Source organism: Calypte anna, chromosome 11 (genome assembly GCF_003957555.1).
Source record: "Calypte anna isolate BGI_N300 chromosome 11, bCalAnn1_v1.p, whole genome shotgun sequence".
NCBI lineage: Eukaryota > Metazoa > Chordata > Aves > Apodiformes > Trochilidae > Calypte > Calypte anna.
In genome coordinates this window covers 7,497,048-7,516,949 of record NC_044257.1, presented here as the reverse complement: position 1 = coordinate 7,516,949, position 19,902 = coordinate 7,497,048, and the positions used below count along the sequence as shown (strand labels likewise).

Below are 19,902 nucleotides of genomic sequence, written 5' to 3'. Positions count from 1 at the left end.
GTAAAATACAGAAGTATAAAGAAATACAAAATAACTGTGTATTTCTGTAGGTCAAACAAACAAAAAATTTTAAGTGCTTTATCTTTTGTTTAAGAAATATTGCATCAATTTACTTAAAAAGACAAACCCCAATAGCCATGGTAGCAACTTTAATTATCAGAAGGAAAAAAGAGCAATAAATGGAATAAAATTTTATCAAGAAAGGTATCAATGGACAAATCAAAACAACAAAAAATACTAGTAATTCTTTGTTGCCAGTGATCTTAGCCTTTTATTTAAGTGGCCTGGAAATGTCCCCACTATATTTCAGCTGCTGGTTTCTTATGAAAATGAACTTAACAAGGACCAAGATGTCCCAAATTTTGTTTATTCTAAAGTCCTAGTGAGATCAAAGTGTTACATGCTTTATTTTCTCTCTGACACTGTTCCCCCCCCCCCTTTTTTTTTTTGTTCTCCCAATGTTTTCCTCTATTAAAATATTTATTTTTTAAATGGAAAAGGAAGATTCAATCTGCATTTTTAGTTTATAAATATCTTGGAAATGTATTAAGTTTTATATTTGAGAAATACATTCTTTAATGCAGTGCATTTGTCACATTTTGGTAAAATTAAAGCAGGGATATTTAGCTGAAACAGAATAACCCAGTTTGATACTATGCACCTTAGTTTTGAATGAAAGGAGAACTCCTCTTTCATCTCTTCTTAGACAAGTTGATTTAAAGGAGCTGCAATACATATTTCTTTGTAGGAATAGATGTGATCTTTTTGTGCTATTGTCTGCCAATATTAAGCATGTTTTTTAGCACAATCACCAGACAAAAGAATCTTTGTGCTATTTCGTAGGAACATTTTGTCAAATGTTCTTATTCATACATAGAATCCTTGCTCTTGCTGAATGCTGCTGTATGGCAAATATTCCTCCCAGTTCTGTAACAGTTATTGAATGACTAACAAATTGGTGTAAATGATATGTACTTACTAAGAATTATGAGTAGCTTTTAGGTCTGCATAAAAAACTGTATTGATATTCCATTTTTCCTTTCTCATCTTTGGCAAAACAAAATGTCAGTGGAAAGAAATGCAAAAACCAAATTTTCTTCCATAAAGCAGTATTGAGAAATCCATTGTCCACCACTTATTTTTCCCCCTTGTTGTTGGTTTGTTTTTGTTGTTTTTTTTTTAAATTGTACTAGGAGGACAGTTTTTATAGATTAAAAGTGATTTGTCATCTGTGAAGTGAACCTTCAAGCTATAAAGAAAATGACTCTGGGATGGTATAGTGGAGATCTGCAAAGATGAGAGTAAAATGCAGTGGATGGGTAGGAATGAAGTGGTCAGTGTCTAATATGGTAACTGGGATGCCTAAGATGGGACATGTTGAGCCAAGTGGTTTTTTGCTTAAATTGTTCTGGAATGATCAGTGGGCAGACCCCACATAGGTGATGCAACTAATATTGCTCTCATTTAGAATCCTTATTTTACCTTGTTGATACCAGCCAGCTTGCAAAAAAAGAAAAAAAAAGTTATTTAATGATTTACTTTTCCAAGCAGTTGTGCACTTAGACAGCTGTACATCAGCTGATTGTTTTTAAGGCCATGCCTTTTATTTCCTAAAAGGCACTGACTCTTAGAACACACACACGCACGCACGCACGCTCGCACACACACCTCGTTTCCCGTCCTTAAGGCCATGAAGAAAACTCAAAATCAAAAGAAGCAAAAGTAAAGCCATGCAGGCTTGTCTTTTATGAGATTAAGTTCTATTAATCAGAACAGATACTGTGTGATGGTAAAAGTTACTTTTTGGTGCCAATGTTACCCTTACTACTGCTATTCATAGTAGATTTGCCACAAAAATGTCTCTCTTCCCTTGAAAATGTAATCACTTTGTATTTATCTGTTATTCCCTTTTCTACCCCAAGTGCTCCTACAGCAATCTCAGATGTGTTGCTAGTTTTCTGTTCTATTTCTGAACAGAAAGCAGTATCCCTCTGATACTTATTTGCATATATTGTTTGAAGAATTATTACTACTTTATAAAAATATGTATACACATTTTATACCACAATATTCATATGTAAAAGAAAAAAACTTTTACCTCTTGTAGTTGATGCATTACCAACAATATTGTTTTTCTTAAAGGGTCTCTTTTATGCATTTTTAAAAAAATACTTTCCAATGTGCATTAACTGTTGGAAGGGAATCATCTGACACATAAATATCTCTGGTAGCATAAACAACATGCAGAAAGATGATCCTTTGTTTCTGATTGACCTCTTTCATCTATCTAAGAGAAAGAGAGAACTGCATAAAGAGGACAGACACCTAGACAAAGCACATTATTATAGAAGATAGCTATGCATTCATTATTACAATTGATCTGTGATTTACATTTATAATAAGGTTGTGTTCTTAATCAGATGATGATTTACTTACCTAATACAGTTTTAGCCTTCCGTGGAGCAAATACACCAAACCATACACAAATTTTGTGAGGCTTGATTCTGTGACTCAGCCTGTTTCTGTGTTAGGATTACAGTTGCTGGCTTTCACATGTTTGTCTGCTGATGTTTGATAGTTTTGGCAATACAATGTTTGTGAGAACGTATTCCTTCACAGAGATAGGTATAACCTGGTAGCTGTCATGTCCCTGAACCTTGAGGGAATTTGTAGCAAATTTAGACTTCAATTTTATGTCTTTTGTTACTTGAATCTTTTAAGTCCAAGAATCATTGAAATGAAAAGTTTTTACAGAATGAGATCTATCTCTGCAGTGAATTCTGAAAACAGAAGAATGGCTGCCTAAAGCTATGAAAGGATTATCTTAACAGGAGAGGGGAAAAAAAGTATGGGAACTGTTGTACAGTAGATTTTTTAAAAGATTACTATAAAGCATTCTACAAAATGGCTGTTGCTCAGGCAAACTGCTGCATGTTTATTAAAATTCTGCCTATTATCTTTGATTTGAATCACAAGTCTTTTGTTTTCAAAATGTCTAAGTCAGTCAGTACTTTTCACAGATATTCACCAGAGAAACAAATTGAGTAGAAAGGCTTTTCATTACTTCAGCTGGTCCCCGAATTTAGCCTTTTTTTTCCTGGCTACAATACAGCATTTGATCCCAAATATTTCAGTAGAATTTAATCCTGTCTTTCCCAAATCTAAAATAAGAATTGCACTTATCTATTGTTTCAGCATGATGTGCACCTGAAGAGATGAATATATGAGCTTCAGTGGGGTCAAGAAGGGTATGAATTTATAAAACTCCTGTTTAAATATATCCCTCTGACAACTACTTCTCCAGCCAACTAATAGAAAAAGGCCTCTCTCAGAACAGGTTGGGTCACTGATCTATTATAAGCTGGTGCAGATATGTCTTGATTTCTGAATTTTGGAAGTGGGTCACTCCAGGATTTTTGGAAGAGAAGGGGAACGAATGGCTGTAACAAGGTGCTCTGATTACATCACTTCTGTGACTGATCACATTAGCATTTGCTTTCATTATTAGGAACCAGTATGTAATTTGAATGCAGCATGACTCTGGAGTAGTTGAGTTAGCTTAATCTGTTATATTATAATTTTTAACTGTGAAGTTTTTCATCTACATTTTGAATCCCTAAATGAAGATCAGGGATAAGTCCCTTTAAAAAAATCCTGTGACTAACTTCAGAACATTTGAGCATATTCTTTCTTACATGCATAATTAGGGAAAAAAAAAAAAAAAAAAAAAAAGAAGTTACTCCACCATTTGGATACAAAGCTTATGACTGCTTAAAGGTTTTCTTCTGGGTTACAGTTTTTAGGGTTAATTGTATTAATAAAATTGCTCTGGTAGGATTGCTTTTACAAGTCTGGGGTTTCCTCCACTTACAAAATTATAAACATTTAAATCTAGTCTTTATTCTTTCTTATTTTTTTCGTAAGTGGCAGTATAATTTGTTACATTTTAGTATGAGTTGTAATATTTCATTCGTATCTCCATGAGGAAGAATTTCCATACCTGACTCCAGGCTGCATATATTGACTGCAAATTGTATTTGAAAGTAAGAATTCAGCATTTCTCATTTTTCATCATCTGAATAAAACCTTATGCATTTTTATTAATTGTGGTATCTGTGTTCTGAAATAGTGCTTTGAACCATACAAATAAATGACTAAAATGCAATCCTTCATCTAGCTCTCATGTTTTCTCTCTAAAATTGCAGCTGTTTCATGCTGTGAGACCTGAGGTATTTTCTTTAATTCTTATATGACTTTTTAATGAGAAAAAATAAATTGTTCTGCTCTCTAGCTTGCATTTTGGACAGGAAGCTCTGAATCTATTTGAGATTTTGAGCACTTTGAAATCAACCAAGTCACGGACTTGAAATGAGATTTTATGGATGATATGTATACACAGGATTTTACCCTGTAAAAGGCCACTTTGTCTTCACAGTCAGGATACAAATTTACCAGGCTGACTATTTGCATATTCCACTGCATTTTTGTGGGCATCGTTACTTTGCCAGTTATCTTAAGCCCATATGGGTAGAGTAGCCCATTTCAACAATATTTTGTTACACATCATGCACAGTATTTATTGCTGTGACTCTCTCTCCAATGCTCTGTCATCTTAACTTTCTAAGTACATTTTTATGAATATTCTGTTCTCTCTTCGAGTGTACTAGTTCTGCTTTATGAATGAATAACTTAAAAATGAGAAAAGTGACAAATACCATCCTTTCCTGTCTACTCCCCATTATATATTGTTCTTTATCATTCCACTGAGTGTTTGGCATTCCGTTCCATTTCAGTGTAGGAGTTCACATTCACAAGGGAATGCAAATTAATACAGACTGATCCTGTGTCCAAAATTATGAGACCACATAGGTATTTGGGTGTGTACGTATGTGTATATATCTGCACACAGTTCATATTTTTCTAATATGTATCTACATGTACACACTCACATATATTTACAAACACTACAGATACACTCCTGTTTGCTACTTGGTTCCTTGTGTTTCTGTGTCACAATTCTGTTGTCTCAAGTGGTGTATCTTTTTCCTCTACAGAATTTTAGATCACCTGCATATTTGATGAAGGCACAATACAGCTCTTTCCAATCTTAATGTATTATGTTAATGAAATATAAAATAAAATAGTAAATAATAATGAAAATTAAAATATTAAATATTTATTGCAAGAGAGCCTGTGTTGGTGCCTTTGAGAGCAGATATCCAGAAATTATCTCCTTGTTAATATCATGCAATTTATAATTGCTATGCTAAGGGTCCAGCAGCCAATTATCTATTTCAGACTGCTGTTTTCATGTTTCAGGTACATCATTCTTTCTCTTTAAAATAGATTTGTAGACCTGTATTGAAACCACTGATATTAGCAGTGTATTTTCAGTTTGGAGAAGATGATTACTGTGCAAGACCTGAGAAGCATGCTGATCACAGCTGACACTTGCTCCCCAGTTCAAAGGCTACTGGCCTTATAACATGGTGTTCAGAATACAATGAAGGAATGCTGTACTTTAATCGTCTCTGGTGGGAAAGCTCCCCAAACAGATTACTGTGTCTCTACACTTTTTCCTGGTTATGCTTTCTTTCTACTTTTTGGATTCTCAGAGTGGAAAAGCAAATATGGTCATTTGTCATTTTACTGACTTGTGGATATTATGTTTTAACATATCTGAGCTTACAACTCGTACTCTAATGTGTATTCAGTGTTGTAAAAAGGACTGGTCTTTCTCTGTTTTCTTCTAAAAGAATCCTGAAGGAATATCACCTGGTCTTGTACAGTACTTGCCAGTACTTTGACTGTTCTGTTATCTTACTAAATCATCATTAAAACCAAACTTGTAGGATGTATTTCATAAATTTAAAATACAACTTCACAAGCTGGAAAAAAAAAAAAAAAAGATATACCACATCTACGTTCCTTGCATTTGCTTTATGTTTTCTGTCACAGTATTTTCTGGATTTTGAATATAAAATGTTGATTACTGAGGGAATTTGAGCTCTAAACCAATGGAGGCAGAAGAAATTCCTGTTTCCAAGTTGTTTCCATGTTCCAGGCTCTGACCCTGTCATAACTGTCAATCTGTTTTTCCTCTGGGGATCTCTTGTTCATCATTTTTGCAAGGAATAATAACTCCAAACTGGAAGAAGGGAAACCACCCAATGCATCAAATATGTTAAAATTTCTTCATTTTGATTTCATACTACAGTGAGGTCACACTTGGAGGATTGGGCACAATAAGGAATGAGTTGCCATCAGCTTGAGGGATGTAATCTTTCCCCTCTACCTGATACTGAGGAAAGCACATCTGGAGTTCTGTGTCCTAGTTTTGAGCGCACCAGTACAAGACTAACATGGATTTGTTTGGAATACTGGATTGAGTCTAGCAATTGGACACAGAGGTTATTAAGGGTTTGGAGCATCTGACGTTTGAGGAGAGGTGCTGACGTTGTTCAGCCTGGAGAAGACAAGGCTTGGTGGGGAGGGGTGATGGTGTTATCAATATGTATAAATACTTTTTGGGAGGATGGAAAGATGGAGCCAGACTATTCATGGTGATATCAGGCCAAATGAAAAATGAAAAAACCCAACTATGAGGTTGATCAAACACTGGAACAGGCTTCATAGAGAGGTTGCAGAGTCTTTAGTTATCGGAAGTATTCAAAACCCAAGTGAAAACTGCAACTTGATGTAGCTGATGCTGCATTGAATTGAAGGTTTGGACTAAATGGTCTCTAGACATCTCTTCCATCCTCAGCTACACTGTGATTATAAGTTTCATACCACAGGACTGTGTCACAGGAATCAGTGTTTTCAGTGCAAAATTGACACTAATTTCATATAACATGTAAATTATAATAATATGGGAAAAGTGTGAAGGCTGCATTAATAATCATCAGCCTAGTACAGCGACCTATTTGAAACAGCTGATCCAACAAAAAAATGGGGCTAAAAAGAATTGGAATACATAAGTTTCTGTTAATTTTTAAACAGTGCTTTGGTAACTTAGCTGCTGTCACCATGTTTTGTCAGGTTATTTCTTACTGCCTAATATTTCCTGAAAAGCTGTCTTGTTGTTTCTCTCTTCTTTTTTAAGGTAGCAATTAAGAAGTAAATATAATTATCCCTTTAAATTATGTTGAGATATTTAGTTTTCAACAATTGTACTGTAAATGGGTTTTAAAGTACTATGGAATTAAATCAGTGATGATAAAATACTCGTAGTACAAGTAATACACGCGCCACCTACTGCTGGGTATTTTTTTTTATACTAAAACTATATTAAAATATATTCTTATAGGGTCAACCTTTGTTAATCTAGTATAGGTATTATTTATAAATATTTATATTGTTACAGATTAGGATAAAGGAGAATACTCCCTGATTTTGGAATATCAGAGTCAGGTTTGTAATGTTTTTACATGGAAACTGTTTTTTTTTTAAATCATAAATTGTACACATTTTGTGAAAAAGATAGTAAGGAGATAACATAGTGTCTAGATTAAAAGAAAAATAAACAGAAGTTCATTATTATACATTTTATTTAACAACCAACTCTTGGTTATCAATCCAATTAGTTTGCATACAGGGCCAGACAAAGCAAAGTGCTCAGTGAGCCTGTTCTCCTTATGGGGCTCCCTCTTAGAGCTGTGGTCATGGAGCTATATTCCAGAATGTATAAGCAAATTTCATATTCCCTAGATTTAATGGATAAGGACAGAGACATTACATTTACAGCAGATTTTTTTCAAAACTCCCAGGAATTTTTTGAACACTGATAGCATCTTTAAAATAGATACTGAAAAAAAAATAATTATTGTAGCCACAGAAATTTTAACAGTATCTGCCGTATTCTGCATATTCACTATTATAATATTCTACCAGAGGGTGAACTGGATAGAAATGTAGCTGTTGTTGTATTTTGATAATCAACCATTTCTACAAAAACCAAGGTCATTTAAGCTTAATTTATATATCTTAGAGAAACCAATGAAGTAGCAGTGTTGTTGCTATGTATGTGAGATGTTTCTGCTATGAAGGTTTCAGAATTACAGACAATGAGGTCAGTGGCTGCCTGACCTGAATTTAGACAACCCTATTAGAGAGGAATTGGCTCTAGTATATAATTTCCTGAAACATCCTCAGGGGAGTACATAGTTATGTTTACTTGGTGGCTTTAAATCAATGCAGCTGGAAAAAAACTTGAAATATTTGGCAGCTTAAAAATACTTTAAAACATGAATCTTTGGTTAACATATTGGCTAATGAGTCCATTCAGTTTGTATTGGGATCAAAACCAGTAATGAAGAGCAGCATGTTTACGTAGCACAGATTCTGCCAAATGGCAGTGTGCAGATACAAAACCAAAAAATGACCAGTGTGAAACAGATTATTTCACTAATTCAGAGATACATCACTGCTTCAGTCCTGCCTGGGTAGGCAAGACTGGCGAGAACTCTCTCTGCCCCATACTACAGTAGTTCAAGTTGACCATTAAGTTTGAATTTCTTTTTCTGTATACCTCCCCTCCCACCTCCTTGGAACACAGAAAAACTTTTGAATAAAAGATTAAATTTTTAGGCTCAGCTGTTGTTGTGAGGTCTGTTAGCACTGACTCCTGAAACTTGTTTTACAATTGCTATGAAATAATCCTACACACAGCTTTAGAAATTTCTGAAAGGTCTCTCACTCTCTTAGTAATATGCTGCCAGCAATTCTTGGTATGTGCTCCATGTTCTGTGCTTACCTAACCAACTGGTAGCTTTCTAATCAAGTTGGATATGGAAAACAGATTATTTTGTGTGAAGAAAGAATGATTGAGGATTTGTAATACATTAAGAAACAGATTTCAAAATTTCCACTCCAACCTTACAGTGAGTATAAAAAGTGGACATTAAAACACATTAACTTTAAAATGAGGTTTGGTTATATTATTACATGCTTTGAGTAGCTTCATATAAGTTTTCTTCCTAGTTGTGGTATTTTAAATATCTTTGAGGTGTTTCTTACGCTTCCAAAATGGTAGGAAGCATCAGCATTCATTCACCACTTGGGGAGGAGAAAATATTATTGAGGAAAATAATTTAATTAACAGAGAATTCATGAAATCCATCTTGTGCACAGGGCATTGACTATGCTTCCATACCTCACCTTTGAAGATTGCAAAATGTATGTTTTATCATCACATGTATTGCAGAATGCTGGTAGTAATTTCTTTTATATTACACCAGTCTTACATATTCTTTATTGGTTATCTCATATGAACTGATACGTAGAAATACACCTTGAATCAATTCAAACTTCAAGCTTAATTTCAACTTTAAGCATCAGTGCTTTGTGGGATTTGGAGCCAAATGATATGTTTGTTAAGACTCTAAGTTTTCACACAGTAGAGAGAGAATTTGGAAAGAAAATGGACAAACTTTTTTCTCTTTCATTTACAGACATAGCAGTTGAGACTGGACAGAAATAGTTCCTAAAGAACACCATTGCATCAAACAATCTGTAAGTACAAAATGGAAGCAGTATGAGAAAGGGGAAGTCTGATGACAGACTGAGTGTCATATCTTATAAAATAGCTGCAGGAGGTGGGGAGAGAATTTGAGAACTCCAGGGGGTGACGGTGAGGGGGCAGAAAAGAAGAGTATGTATATTTTAAAGGAAGAGAATTGAGTTTGCAGAGGCAAATGAAACATTATTAGGGTAGGAAGGAGTTTATATTGCGTGGAAACTTAGAGATATGTAGTGTCAGACTGATGGTAGGACTTGATGATATTGAAGGTCTTTTCCAACCTGATGATTCTGTGATTCTAAGTTTGAAAAATACAGGATCACTTGTCTGCCTTCAGATCATGAGTCTCTGGGAAAGGCTAATTCCATGTAAATAATGCCTTTGGTTTTTATGTATCCAGAGCCAAAGCATTTATATTAATGGAACTTCAAGATCATAAAACTATGATCTGGAGTAGAAAGACTTAAAAAATTCATATTAATAAGTGACATGTAGTAGGTTTAAAATAAATGTACCACACTAGGCTTAATGAGAGCCAGTTAAGGATCTAGGAACTCTAAAACCTGTAGCATATCAAAGGTCTTAGTTATACCAGCTAAAATGCAAAGTGGGTTAAAATTCCTGTGCATCTGTGAGAATAATATTTGCTGTAATTGTATTTTCTCTCTTTGTATTAATTTACTTCCACTTTAAACTACATGCAAGAAAACTATAGCCCTAGGTACTAAGAGTTGTTCAGTTGAAACTGAGAGCAATTTTAATGCAGAATTTAAAGATTTTTTTTTTCTAACATACAGCTCCAAAATGAATTAAAAAACTAGTTTTAATGACCTTAGGGGCTTAGTCATCTCTGAAGGAGGGGAAAATGGTAGCCTGGAGAATAAACATGATGAGATTGGTAGATTCTTTTTAATGAAAAGGCCTCAGACTTGAAAAAATTCATCAATAAATGTGGTGGGTGAATGTTTAACCTTCAGATTAGGTTTGTGTTTATATTCCAAACTAATTTAGTTAAAGGCACTTAAACATTTTGTGAGTGTTGAACATATATTTAAAGAATAATTGTTTTTAGCATCAGGAAGTTCACAAAACATTTTCCATATTCCTGTGTTATGTGCCCTTTCGTATTAATGTTTTTTAAATGTCATGTTGAATAGTATATTAGATTCCAGCTTCTAAGGTACCTGAGGTGACTGCTTCTGAAGATATTTTTCTCAGCTGTAATAACTTCTTGCATTTAAATATATTTTTAGTATTACCATTATGCCTTGTTACCGTGAAATTTTCCAGTAGGCCAACAGATTAAGGTATTAAACTGAATGATTAAGCAAGTGTTGCTGTTGCCACACTTGCGCATTTCAAATTGTCGGTTTGTGCTACTGACATTTCCCCTCTGTACAGGATTACCTTTGTTCAAAACATATCACGCAAGTCAGTGATTAACAAAGAATTGGCTCATTCGTTGCATTATGCAATTTTGATACTGCACCTCTTTTCACCTTGGAAAAACAGAAGAGGAGTTTCTAAAACTGTCCAACTGAACTCCTTGCGGGGCCTGGGTGCTCAGAGCATTTTCCCCTGGGCAAGCTGTAACCTTGGTTGGTACCTCCAGGTTTGCTCAAAATAACCTCTATTTCAGTAAAACTTCACAGCATTAGCTAGGTTTCAGGGTCCGTCTGCCTGGCTTGGGCTGGGGCAGAGGGAGCGCCTGTGGGTGCTTTGTTCTTTGGTGGGGCAGGCTCAGACCTCGGGTCCTGCCCCTCGGAGCCTTGTGTCTTGCACTGCCTCCCGTCGGTTTAGGGTTGCACCGGGCACTGGAAGAGCCTCTGCACAAACCTGTGCTTGAAGAAACAGAATCCTGAGTCCTTTGGCCATGAGCACAGATGCAGAACAGCAGAGTTCTCTAAAAGCAAACAAATAATGGATTTCATTTAGTAACCACCCCATTTCACAAATTGCAAGCTTGTTGTACACACCCTCTCTCCCCTGTCAGACGCTGTAGCGCTTTTTCTTTTCTACAGATAAATTATAAGCGCCGCCTGACATCTGGTGGCTGTGGCAGCCACAGCGGCATTCCTGGGAACCGGCGCCCGGCGGGGGCACCTCGGGCCGTGACCCGCAGCGGAGCTTGCGCTTTAAAAGAGGAGAAAGCAGAGAGAAAGTAGAAGTAAGGCAGAAGTTATTTTACTGTGCAAGTTAAATAAGTCTTTGAGGCCAGGCAAACGAAGGTGCCCCATGCGAGGCGGGGACGAGGCGTGTCGCCCCCCGCGCAGGACGGGCCGGACCGGACCAGCCAACCCCAACCGGGCTGTCCCCGGCCCGGCCCGTCGGGGGCGGGCTGCTGCGCGGAATGTCCCTTCCGGGCGCCCGTAGCGGGGCGGAGCCGCGCGCCGAGGCTGCCTGGCCGTGCCGGTGTGTGGGCGGTGGGAGGGGGGCAAGGGGCGGCCATGGCGGCGGGCAGCGCTATCCAGATCCCCAGCCGCTTGCCGCTGCTGCTCACCCATGAGGGCGTCCTGCTACCCGGCTCGACCATGCGGACGAGTGTGGACTCGCCGCGCAACATGCAGCTGGTGCGCAGCCGGCTCCTGAAGGGCACCTCGCTGAGGAGCACCATCATCGGCGTCATCCCCAACACCAGCGACCCCACCTCCGACTGCGACGATCTGCCCTCCCTGCACAGGTGCGGCCCGGCCCGGCCTGCTCCGCTTCTCCCACCTGCAGCTGTACCGTAGCCTCTGAGCCTGACCCGGCCTCCCCGGTCAGGACGGGGGTGCCCCGAGGCGAGATCGCCATGTTGTCACCTCCGCCGGGGTGTCGGGCTCACGGGGGTGGGTTTGGCCGCGGCGGGCGGTCTCGTCTGCTCCTCCGCCGCCGTGTATGAAACGCTTCTCCCTTCAGAGAAAGTTCTCTGGCTGCACCGGAGAGCGCTGTGTGTGTGTGTGTGTGTTTGTGTTTGTACGTGAGTGCGCTGTGTCAGGGCCTGTCCAGTAGCTTTGTCTGGAAGAAAATCCTGAAAACCAAGGTGAAAGAGGAAAATAGCATTCAAGAGCTTAGGCCACGAGTACTAACGCTGTTGCAGTTATTAATTACATTTTTGACCTAAGAAGTATCATGAACTAATGACCTAGTTAACATAAAATGTGATGTGGGATACAGCATGAGTTAAACATAACATGCTGTAACCCTTACTTTCAAAACTTTATTACATCAGTGTACTTAGTAAGGTTTTGTAAGCAAATAACTTCTCTTTAAATCTGCTTGAACAGGTACATCTGATCTAAAATGTTTGTTAGAATGAAGCTGGCAGTTTTGTGACTTACTCAGTTCTCTAATGTGTGGAGTTTAGGCAGAAATGTCTGCATTCCTGTCCACAGCAAGAGCTGTTCAATTATTTATGAAGAAATTACATTCTAAGTCAGTTGATAATACTATGTTATCATCGTTAGTTTTTCATTTAGTTCATTAATTTTCTCAACTCAGGGTTCAGGTTTGTAATCTATGTCACAAAGGAAATTACATCATTTGGTTGCCTTTCACGATTAGAAGGAGTTCTTGCAACCCATGGCTTGATTGGTTTTTGAGAAGGGGTGCACAAAATGTTCTGTGAAAAAACGACAATTAATATGAAGATTTGATCTGTCTTTAGGATTGGCACAGCTGCCTTGGCAGTTCAGGTGGTTGGTAGCAATTGGCCCAAGCCACATTATACACTGCTGGTCACGGGCCTCTGCCGGTTCCAGATCCTGCAGTTGCTGAAAGAGAAGCCGTATCCTGTTGCTGAAGTTGAACAGTTAGATCGACTTGAGCAGTTTACTAATCAGCATAAATCTGAGGAGGAACTTGGAGAGTTGTCAGAACAATTCTACAAGTATGCAGTACAGGTAAATTATATTAATCCTCTATACTATATATTGATGCATTTATGCATGTGATTAAGGGGTTTTTTTTGTCTCCTGTTTCCCCTTCTTTTTCTATAGTTCTTACATTTTTCAGTGGCTAACAGAGTTCCAGTACTTCTGCTACAAAATAGATACTTTTGTTATAGTTAAAGGTTTCTTTGTCCAGTTTCAGCTGGTCTGTGCAGCTCATTGCAGGATAAGTCTAACTGCATATGCTTGTGCTATGATAAATTGGTGTTAGTTCATGTACAGCCATGCTATAAATACACTTGAGTACTTTTGATTATTTTTTCCAGGAAAATGTGTGCATATGTATAAATATATACATGGACAGGGTTTTTGTGGGGGGGAGAAAACACTCTTGAGCCTTGAATGTAAACAGATGTCTTCAGTAAAACGAAATTGAGTTAAAAGGATGCATAGAAAAAAAAGTCATCTTAGTGTTAAGATAACTGGGAAAGTTTTTAATCGGGATGTGTGAGGGAATGAGAGATTCAGGCATTGTAAAAAGTGCTGCAAAGAATGATTGTATTTTTTAAGTTCTCAAACAAGCAGAAAGCCTAAAGTTTTGCCCTATGCTGAGCTAGTCACTCTTCTATAAACTTTTTAAAAATTAATTTCAGTAGCTTTTTGCCAAAGTACTTAGACACTTTTGTTGCTGAAAGATCCAATCATTTCTAGGTCAGGTACTCACGTAAATAATTTAAAAAGAAACATAGAAACCATTAATATTGTTCACTGTGTGTACCTTACAGCTGGTTGAGATGCTGGATATGTCTGTTCCTGCAGTCGCAAAGCTGAGACGTCTTTTGGACAATCTGCCCAGAGAAGCTTTGCCAGATATACTGACTTCTATCATCCGTACATCCAACCAAGAGAAGCTTCAGGTATCGTGTTCTTACACTTTTTAAAGGGAATTAGGTGTTGGGGGGGGGTTGTTTGTTTTATCACTTTTAGATTATTTTGAAATTGCTTATACTTGAGACTGTACTGTGAAAATGTGGTGCCAGAAGATGTGTCACAATTGAGCATTAACACTGGTAAGAACTCTTTAGGCTGTTGTTTAAAGTGTTTATATAGCTACATGTCAGAACTCAACTAACAGGTAAATAAATCCAGCTAGTGTTGGAAACAGTTCATTTTATTAAACAATAAATAAAACATGGACTTCTCCTTCCCATATTAAAGGTGATAAAAATCTAAGCTGCCCAATTCTTCAAATTGTGTTGAGTTTTTGCATGCTTATTACAATTCACAGATTGTTATACGTCACTTAATACCATCAACTTCAGAATTAGTTTTTTTAAACATCTGGACATTTTTTAGACATCTGGAAGTGTGGAGTTTCTTAAATACTGAGTCACTGGTTTGATTTCCATCACATGTCAAACTAACTATGGAAAAATGATGCCTAAGGCTTGATGCTTAGTAGTCTGATGCCTCTGTTTGTTTGCTTGGAAGTTCTGTTCTTCATTTCTTTTGTCACTGCCAATGCTGCACAGTCAATCTTGAATTGAAAGCATAATTTAGGGTCCTTCAAAGCACAACAACTAGAAATTAATGCAAACATTTGAAGTGAAGGTGCATACCTTAGCTAAGCATCCTACTAGGGGAAGGTACATTAGTCATGAAATTTACCATGACTTTTTAAAATTAGGAGTGATAAAGAAAAAAAGCAGCAGTTGGAAGCTGTGGAAATACAGAAGAGAGAAATTCTATCCATTTCCATGTATCAGCTTGATTACACATGAAAATGGAATAGTTTATAAAGTTTTACGACTACAAACAAACAAAAACCTTAAAGTATAAGGTGATTTTATTCTGGGTTGATCAAAGTCATGCTGTAGCTGTCTCAGTGGACTAGCTCTTTCCTCAGTAGGCTCAGTAATTGAAAAGTAGAATGTTGATAGGTGCTTGCCACAGCATGTACAACAGAGATACTAAGGTGCTTCAAAAACAGGATAAGACTTTTTTTTTTTTTTTTTTGGGGTGCTTTGTCATTTTGGCACCCAGACCCATGAGGCTAGATTTTTTTGTGCTGTACTCTCATTGCTTTTCTTGCTACCTTTTTTTTCTATCTATTCTATATTTTAGGTCAAAAGACAGTAACAGTACCTTCCATGTTCCCCACTACCAAATTGTTGATCAGTCTGCATGAACTTGTTGGCTGCTTACAACTCTTTGCTTTTAGATTTTAGATGCTGTTAGGCTGGAAGAACGGTTCAAGATGACTATACCATTGCTTGTCAGACAGATTGAAGGCCTGAAGCTTCTTCAAAAAACAAGAAAGCCCAAACAGGATGATGATAAAAGGGTATGGACCTTTAAATGGAGGATACTTAAACATCCTAAATAAATGTAAAGATGCACTTTCAAACAGGCCAATGAACATGCATGATTTTAATCTGTGCAAAGTTTTATTCTGTAGTCATAATGTTTCATGGTCACTCTGGAGCTGGAGAGGACACAAAGCTGGCAACTTCAGCTGTTTTGATACCTAAAAGAGAAAACACTCTTTTTAAAACTGCCTAGGGTTGCTTGCTCTATTTATTTATTTGTTTGTTTGCTTATTTATTTTAATTTGAGCACTTTCTGTTGCTGAATTTGTTGCTCAGCTTCCTGCAAAGCCTTGTGTATGTGATGCCCAATTCACACTGAGTTTTGGCCTATGCAATGAAAGCTGTACCTTTTATTAATGGCATTGCAGATGAATGATAGCTTTTGAAATACAGATAAATAATTTGTGTTGTAAAATGTAGCTTGCTAGACTAGGGCAACTTAGATTTTTGCTGCATTTTAACTATACTTCTGCAGTTTAGTAAACAGGAAGTAATTGAGAAATTACAAAAGATAAGAGAAGTTTAGGGTAGATGACAAATCCACTAAGGAAATACATACAGTAAAATAAGAACTGTAACTTTTTAAAGTAGTATCATAACACTTTATGAAGTTATTATTGGATTAAAACCTGAGCTTTTCTGTGAAGAAAGCACCTTTCATGTTTTTATTGCGGTTTCCATTCAAAGCCAAAGTACACACATATTAAAAAAGGGAGACTTATACTCCCTTAAAAAAAAGGCAGACCTACCAAAGCCTAATACTATTCTCCATCTCTGTTTTCTATTTCCTAGGTTGTTGCTATTCGTCCTAATAGAAGAATCAGTCACATTCCAAGCACTACAGAAGATGATGATGAAGAGGAAGATCATGATGATGTTGTCATGCTGGAAAAAAAGATTAGAACATCCAGTATGTCAGAACAAGCTCTTAAAGTTTGTCTTAAGGAAATAAAGAGGTAAGAGACTTTCAGATGGTGGATTCTTCTCTTACTTTTTAAGAAGAATTTTGCATTATCCTTTTCTTATTTGATGGGATGTCTGTGTTGGTTGTATTTTGGAAATGATTTAAAAAAATTAGTAGAGTGCTAGATTTTGCTTATTAATATCATCATTCCATCTTTTTGGAACATCAGAGGTGATGACAAAGAAATACAAAGTCTTCTACATATGGTTTATATGTTGCTATAACATTAAACTGTAAACTTGTCATGGATGGGAGTGGAAGGTCTTAAAGTCACTTAAAGAATCACCAACAAAGATACTAAGAAAAACTTTTTTTAATATGGATTTATAATAGAGCTACTTAAGTGAATCTGATGGCAAGGTTCTCTCTACTACTTACTATGCAGAAGAGTCTTGTAGGAGTTGGAACTGCAGTGAATTAGATGGCAAGCTGAAGAATTGATCCATACAGAGATAGAGACATAGAGTCAGGATCTGATTGGAATGAGAAAGACCTCCCTGTTGAATCACAAGGTTCAGAGTCGACCTTCTTGCTTTCTAAACTCTTTCTTAGGGAGATCGTAGGTGCAGCTGAATCCACTTCTATTCCTAGACTTGGTCAGTTTATGTCTAAATGGTGTAGGTGCAGGGATTTTAGTGTAGTGCTTTAATGCACAATTATGGGTCTGTTGTGATTTGGAATAGCAACAAATTGATGTTGATTGACACTTATAACAAATCACAAAATTGGATGAAGCAATTTTTGGAGCAAAACTTATTGAACAGTCAACAATTTTTGTTATAATCAACACAGTAATTCAGTGAAAGGTTTTACAAAGTTTCTAGACTCCATTGCTCACATACATGTGCGTACACAGATACAGAGGTTACCCTATTTTGTTAAATTTTGGTACCTAGTGATCTCCAAACTGCAAAAAAGAGTAGTTGCGGTGAAATACCATTCTTGTTGATCCATGAAATTGAATTATAGTGAATTGCCCCCTCTTTTCCTTTGGATAGACCAACTGCTGTTGTGAGACACAGGGTAGCAATCTGCTGCTATCACTGGAGAGCTCCAAAGGGCTTAATTTCAGGATCTATATTTATAGTATCACTGAATGATTGACTTTGGTCAGTATTTTTCCATTGTGGCCCTATTTTGAGTCAGGTGATCTTTGTCAACTTTCAGAGTGGGCTTGTGATCTGAACAGGAGGGGTCTTGGATATGTTTCCCAGACACCAGAGTTTTTGGTACAGTTAGGGAGTGCCCCTGATCGCTAGACATTTGTTGTAAGACAAGAAGGTCCCTGTCACGGTTTAACACTGGCCTGGCAATTAAACCAAATAACAGATGCTCTTTATTAATCCACCTCCCAGATAAAGAAAGGAGAGAGAATAAGGGAGAGAGACTTATGGGTTGGAAACTACACAGCTTTAATAAAACAGTAATGATAAATAGGGAAAATTACTAAATATATACAAATTTACAGGAAAAATGATACCACTTCCTCCCCTCCCCTGTTTCTTCCAATAACTCTCATGTCACCACCAAGGCTGCAGGCCAGCCCTGGGAAAGTCCAGGCTGGACTCCTGGAGTCAGCAGCAGTAAGGATCTGGAGGCAGGAACACACAGATTCAGGCTGGCATGGATCAGGAGCACAGGCAGGCAAACGGACAGAATCTTCCCAGGATGCTGAAGCAAAACAGGGAACAGGCGAAGAAGGGGAAGCAGGAAGGAAAGGAAGAAGGGGTTTTGACCCTTGTGATCCCTCAAATTTATACTGAGAATGACATGTATTTGATGGAATACTCTGTTTGGTCAATTCTGGCATCTGTCTTGTCCATTCCTCCCTAAAGGAGGGCTGCAGGTGTGACCTCTTCACTCCTTCTGGAGGGTAAAATGTTCCTCAGAGCCGAGCAGTGTCCTTCGCTCTGCATACCAGTCTCTGGCTGTAACTATAAACATTGAGCATTCTTGAAACAAGAACAATATTGGGCCCACTGCTCTTGTAACTGCAGCAAGGCTGGTGTTGACATTGCAGTGTGGCCCAGTGTGCAGGGGGCCTGCATCACAACAAAGCTTTAAGCCTCCGTGTTATGAAGACCTCAAAAAAAAAAAAAAGCAGCTAAATAACAACATAGTTGCTAATAATTAATGAATAAACTGACCCATTTATTGAGTCTTTTTTGAGCCTTTTTTTCCTCTGTTTTAACTGTGCTATCCATGGTGATGGTGAGGATTCTTATACAGGGGTGCATCCATTGTGGATGCAGTGTATGCATAGGGAACTGTTTCCTTTTTTTCGTTTTTGTTTGTATGTTGTAAGGAACCTATTATTACAGAAAGATAATCTAATTGATGGAGTAGTGACTTGGTTCTTTAGTATTTGCTAAATATCTATCTTGTGGTGCAAAAGAGTCTTACTTCACAGTTAATTACTGGTTAGCCATAAGAATTCTGTGCACGTTGCCAGATTAAAGAAGATGCCGCAGTCAATGCCGGAATATGCTTTGACAAGAAATTACTTGGAACTCATGGTAGAACTGCCATGGAGCAAGAGTACAAAAGGTAAACCCTTCTATTATTACTGATTATTGCTGATTGTCTCTTGCACAGATACGTCAGGACAAGTAACCATCAGGTAAACACTATGCAGTTAGTTCTGTCTTGTAAATTTTTATCTCATTGACTGTAAAATTGTTATTATTATCTTATTGAAGTCTTACAGTCAGTTTGGCTTAAAGTAAGATCTGTATACTGAATAGCTTGTGTAGCTCAGATGTATATCTACAGCTGAAAATGTGAATTTATAAAGTATTAGGAATATCCAAAGAGAAAAATCAAGGTCTAATTGTTTACAGTCTGTGCTAGAATTTATCTAAAATTATGAAGAAAAGAGCATCTGATTACTATGTCTATGTCAGACAGAAAAGCTTTTGTACATTTCTAGTATGAATCTTCCTAGAGAAGGTTCTGGTATGTCTTAAGTTAATCAAGTTGGTTAAAGAACAAAAGGATGAAAAACACAATTGTAGTTAATTTATTAATTAAAACTTCAGGTACAATAGAAAAGCTGCATATCATGTCAGTTTTGTACCATGGCTTTTTAAGGTTGTGAATAGAAAATGATACTATTAATATGGGAACAGTATACAAAAATGGAGAGCAAGGAAGGAGTAGAAAACCAAACTTGGCTTTTTC

The 19,902-nt window shown here is 37.3% G+C and overlaps 1 protein-coding gene and 1 long non-coding RNA gene across 2 annotated transcripts in view; both read left to right on the top strand.

Moving 5' to 3' along the window:
• LOC115598944 overlaps positions 1 to 11,734 on the top strand; it is a 49,557-nt gene extending 37,823 nt beyond the window's left edge. Inside the window, exons 3-4 of the long non-coding RNA XR_003988031.1 lie at positions 9,453 to 9,513; positions 11,542 to 11,734. This is a non-coding gene — a long non-coding RNA (uncharacterized LOC115598944). The remainder of the gene's footprint in view (positions 1 to 9,452; positions 9,514 to 11,541) is intronic.
• Positions 11,735 to 11,927: 193 nt separating this feature from the next.
• LONP2 (lon peptidase 2, peroxisomal) overlaps positions 11,928 to 19,902 on the top strand; it is a 33,668-nt gene continuing 25,693 nt past the window's right edge. The window contains exons 1-6 of the mRNA XM_030457830.1: positions 11,928 to 12,200; positions 13,167 to 13,401; positions 14,175 to 14,306; positions 15,611 to 15,733; positions 16,551 to 16,714; positions 19,175 to 19,269. Of these exons, the coding sequence (XP_030313690.1) occupies positions 11,968 to 12,200; positions 13,167 to 13,401; positions 14,175 to 14,306; positions 15,611 to 15,733; positions 16,551 to 16,714; positions 19,175 to 19,269 (982 nt within the window). The 5' untranslated portion in view covers positions 11,928 to 11,967. The remainder of the gene's footprint in view (positions 12,201 to 13,166; positions 13,402 to 14,174; positions 14,307 to 15,610; positions 15,734 to 16,550; positions 16,715 to 19,174; positions 19,270 to 19,902) is intronic.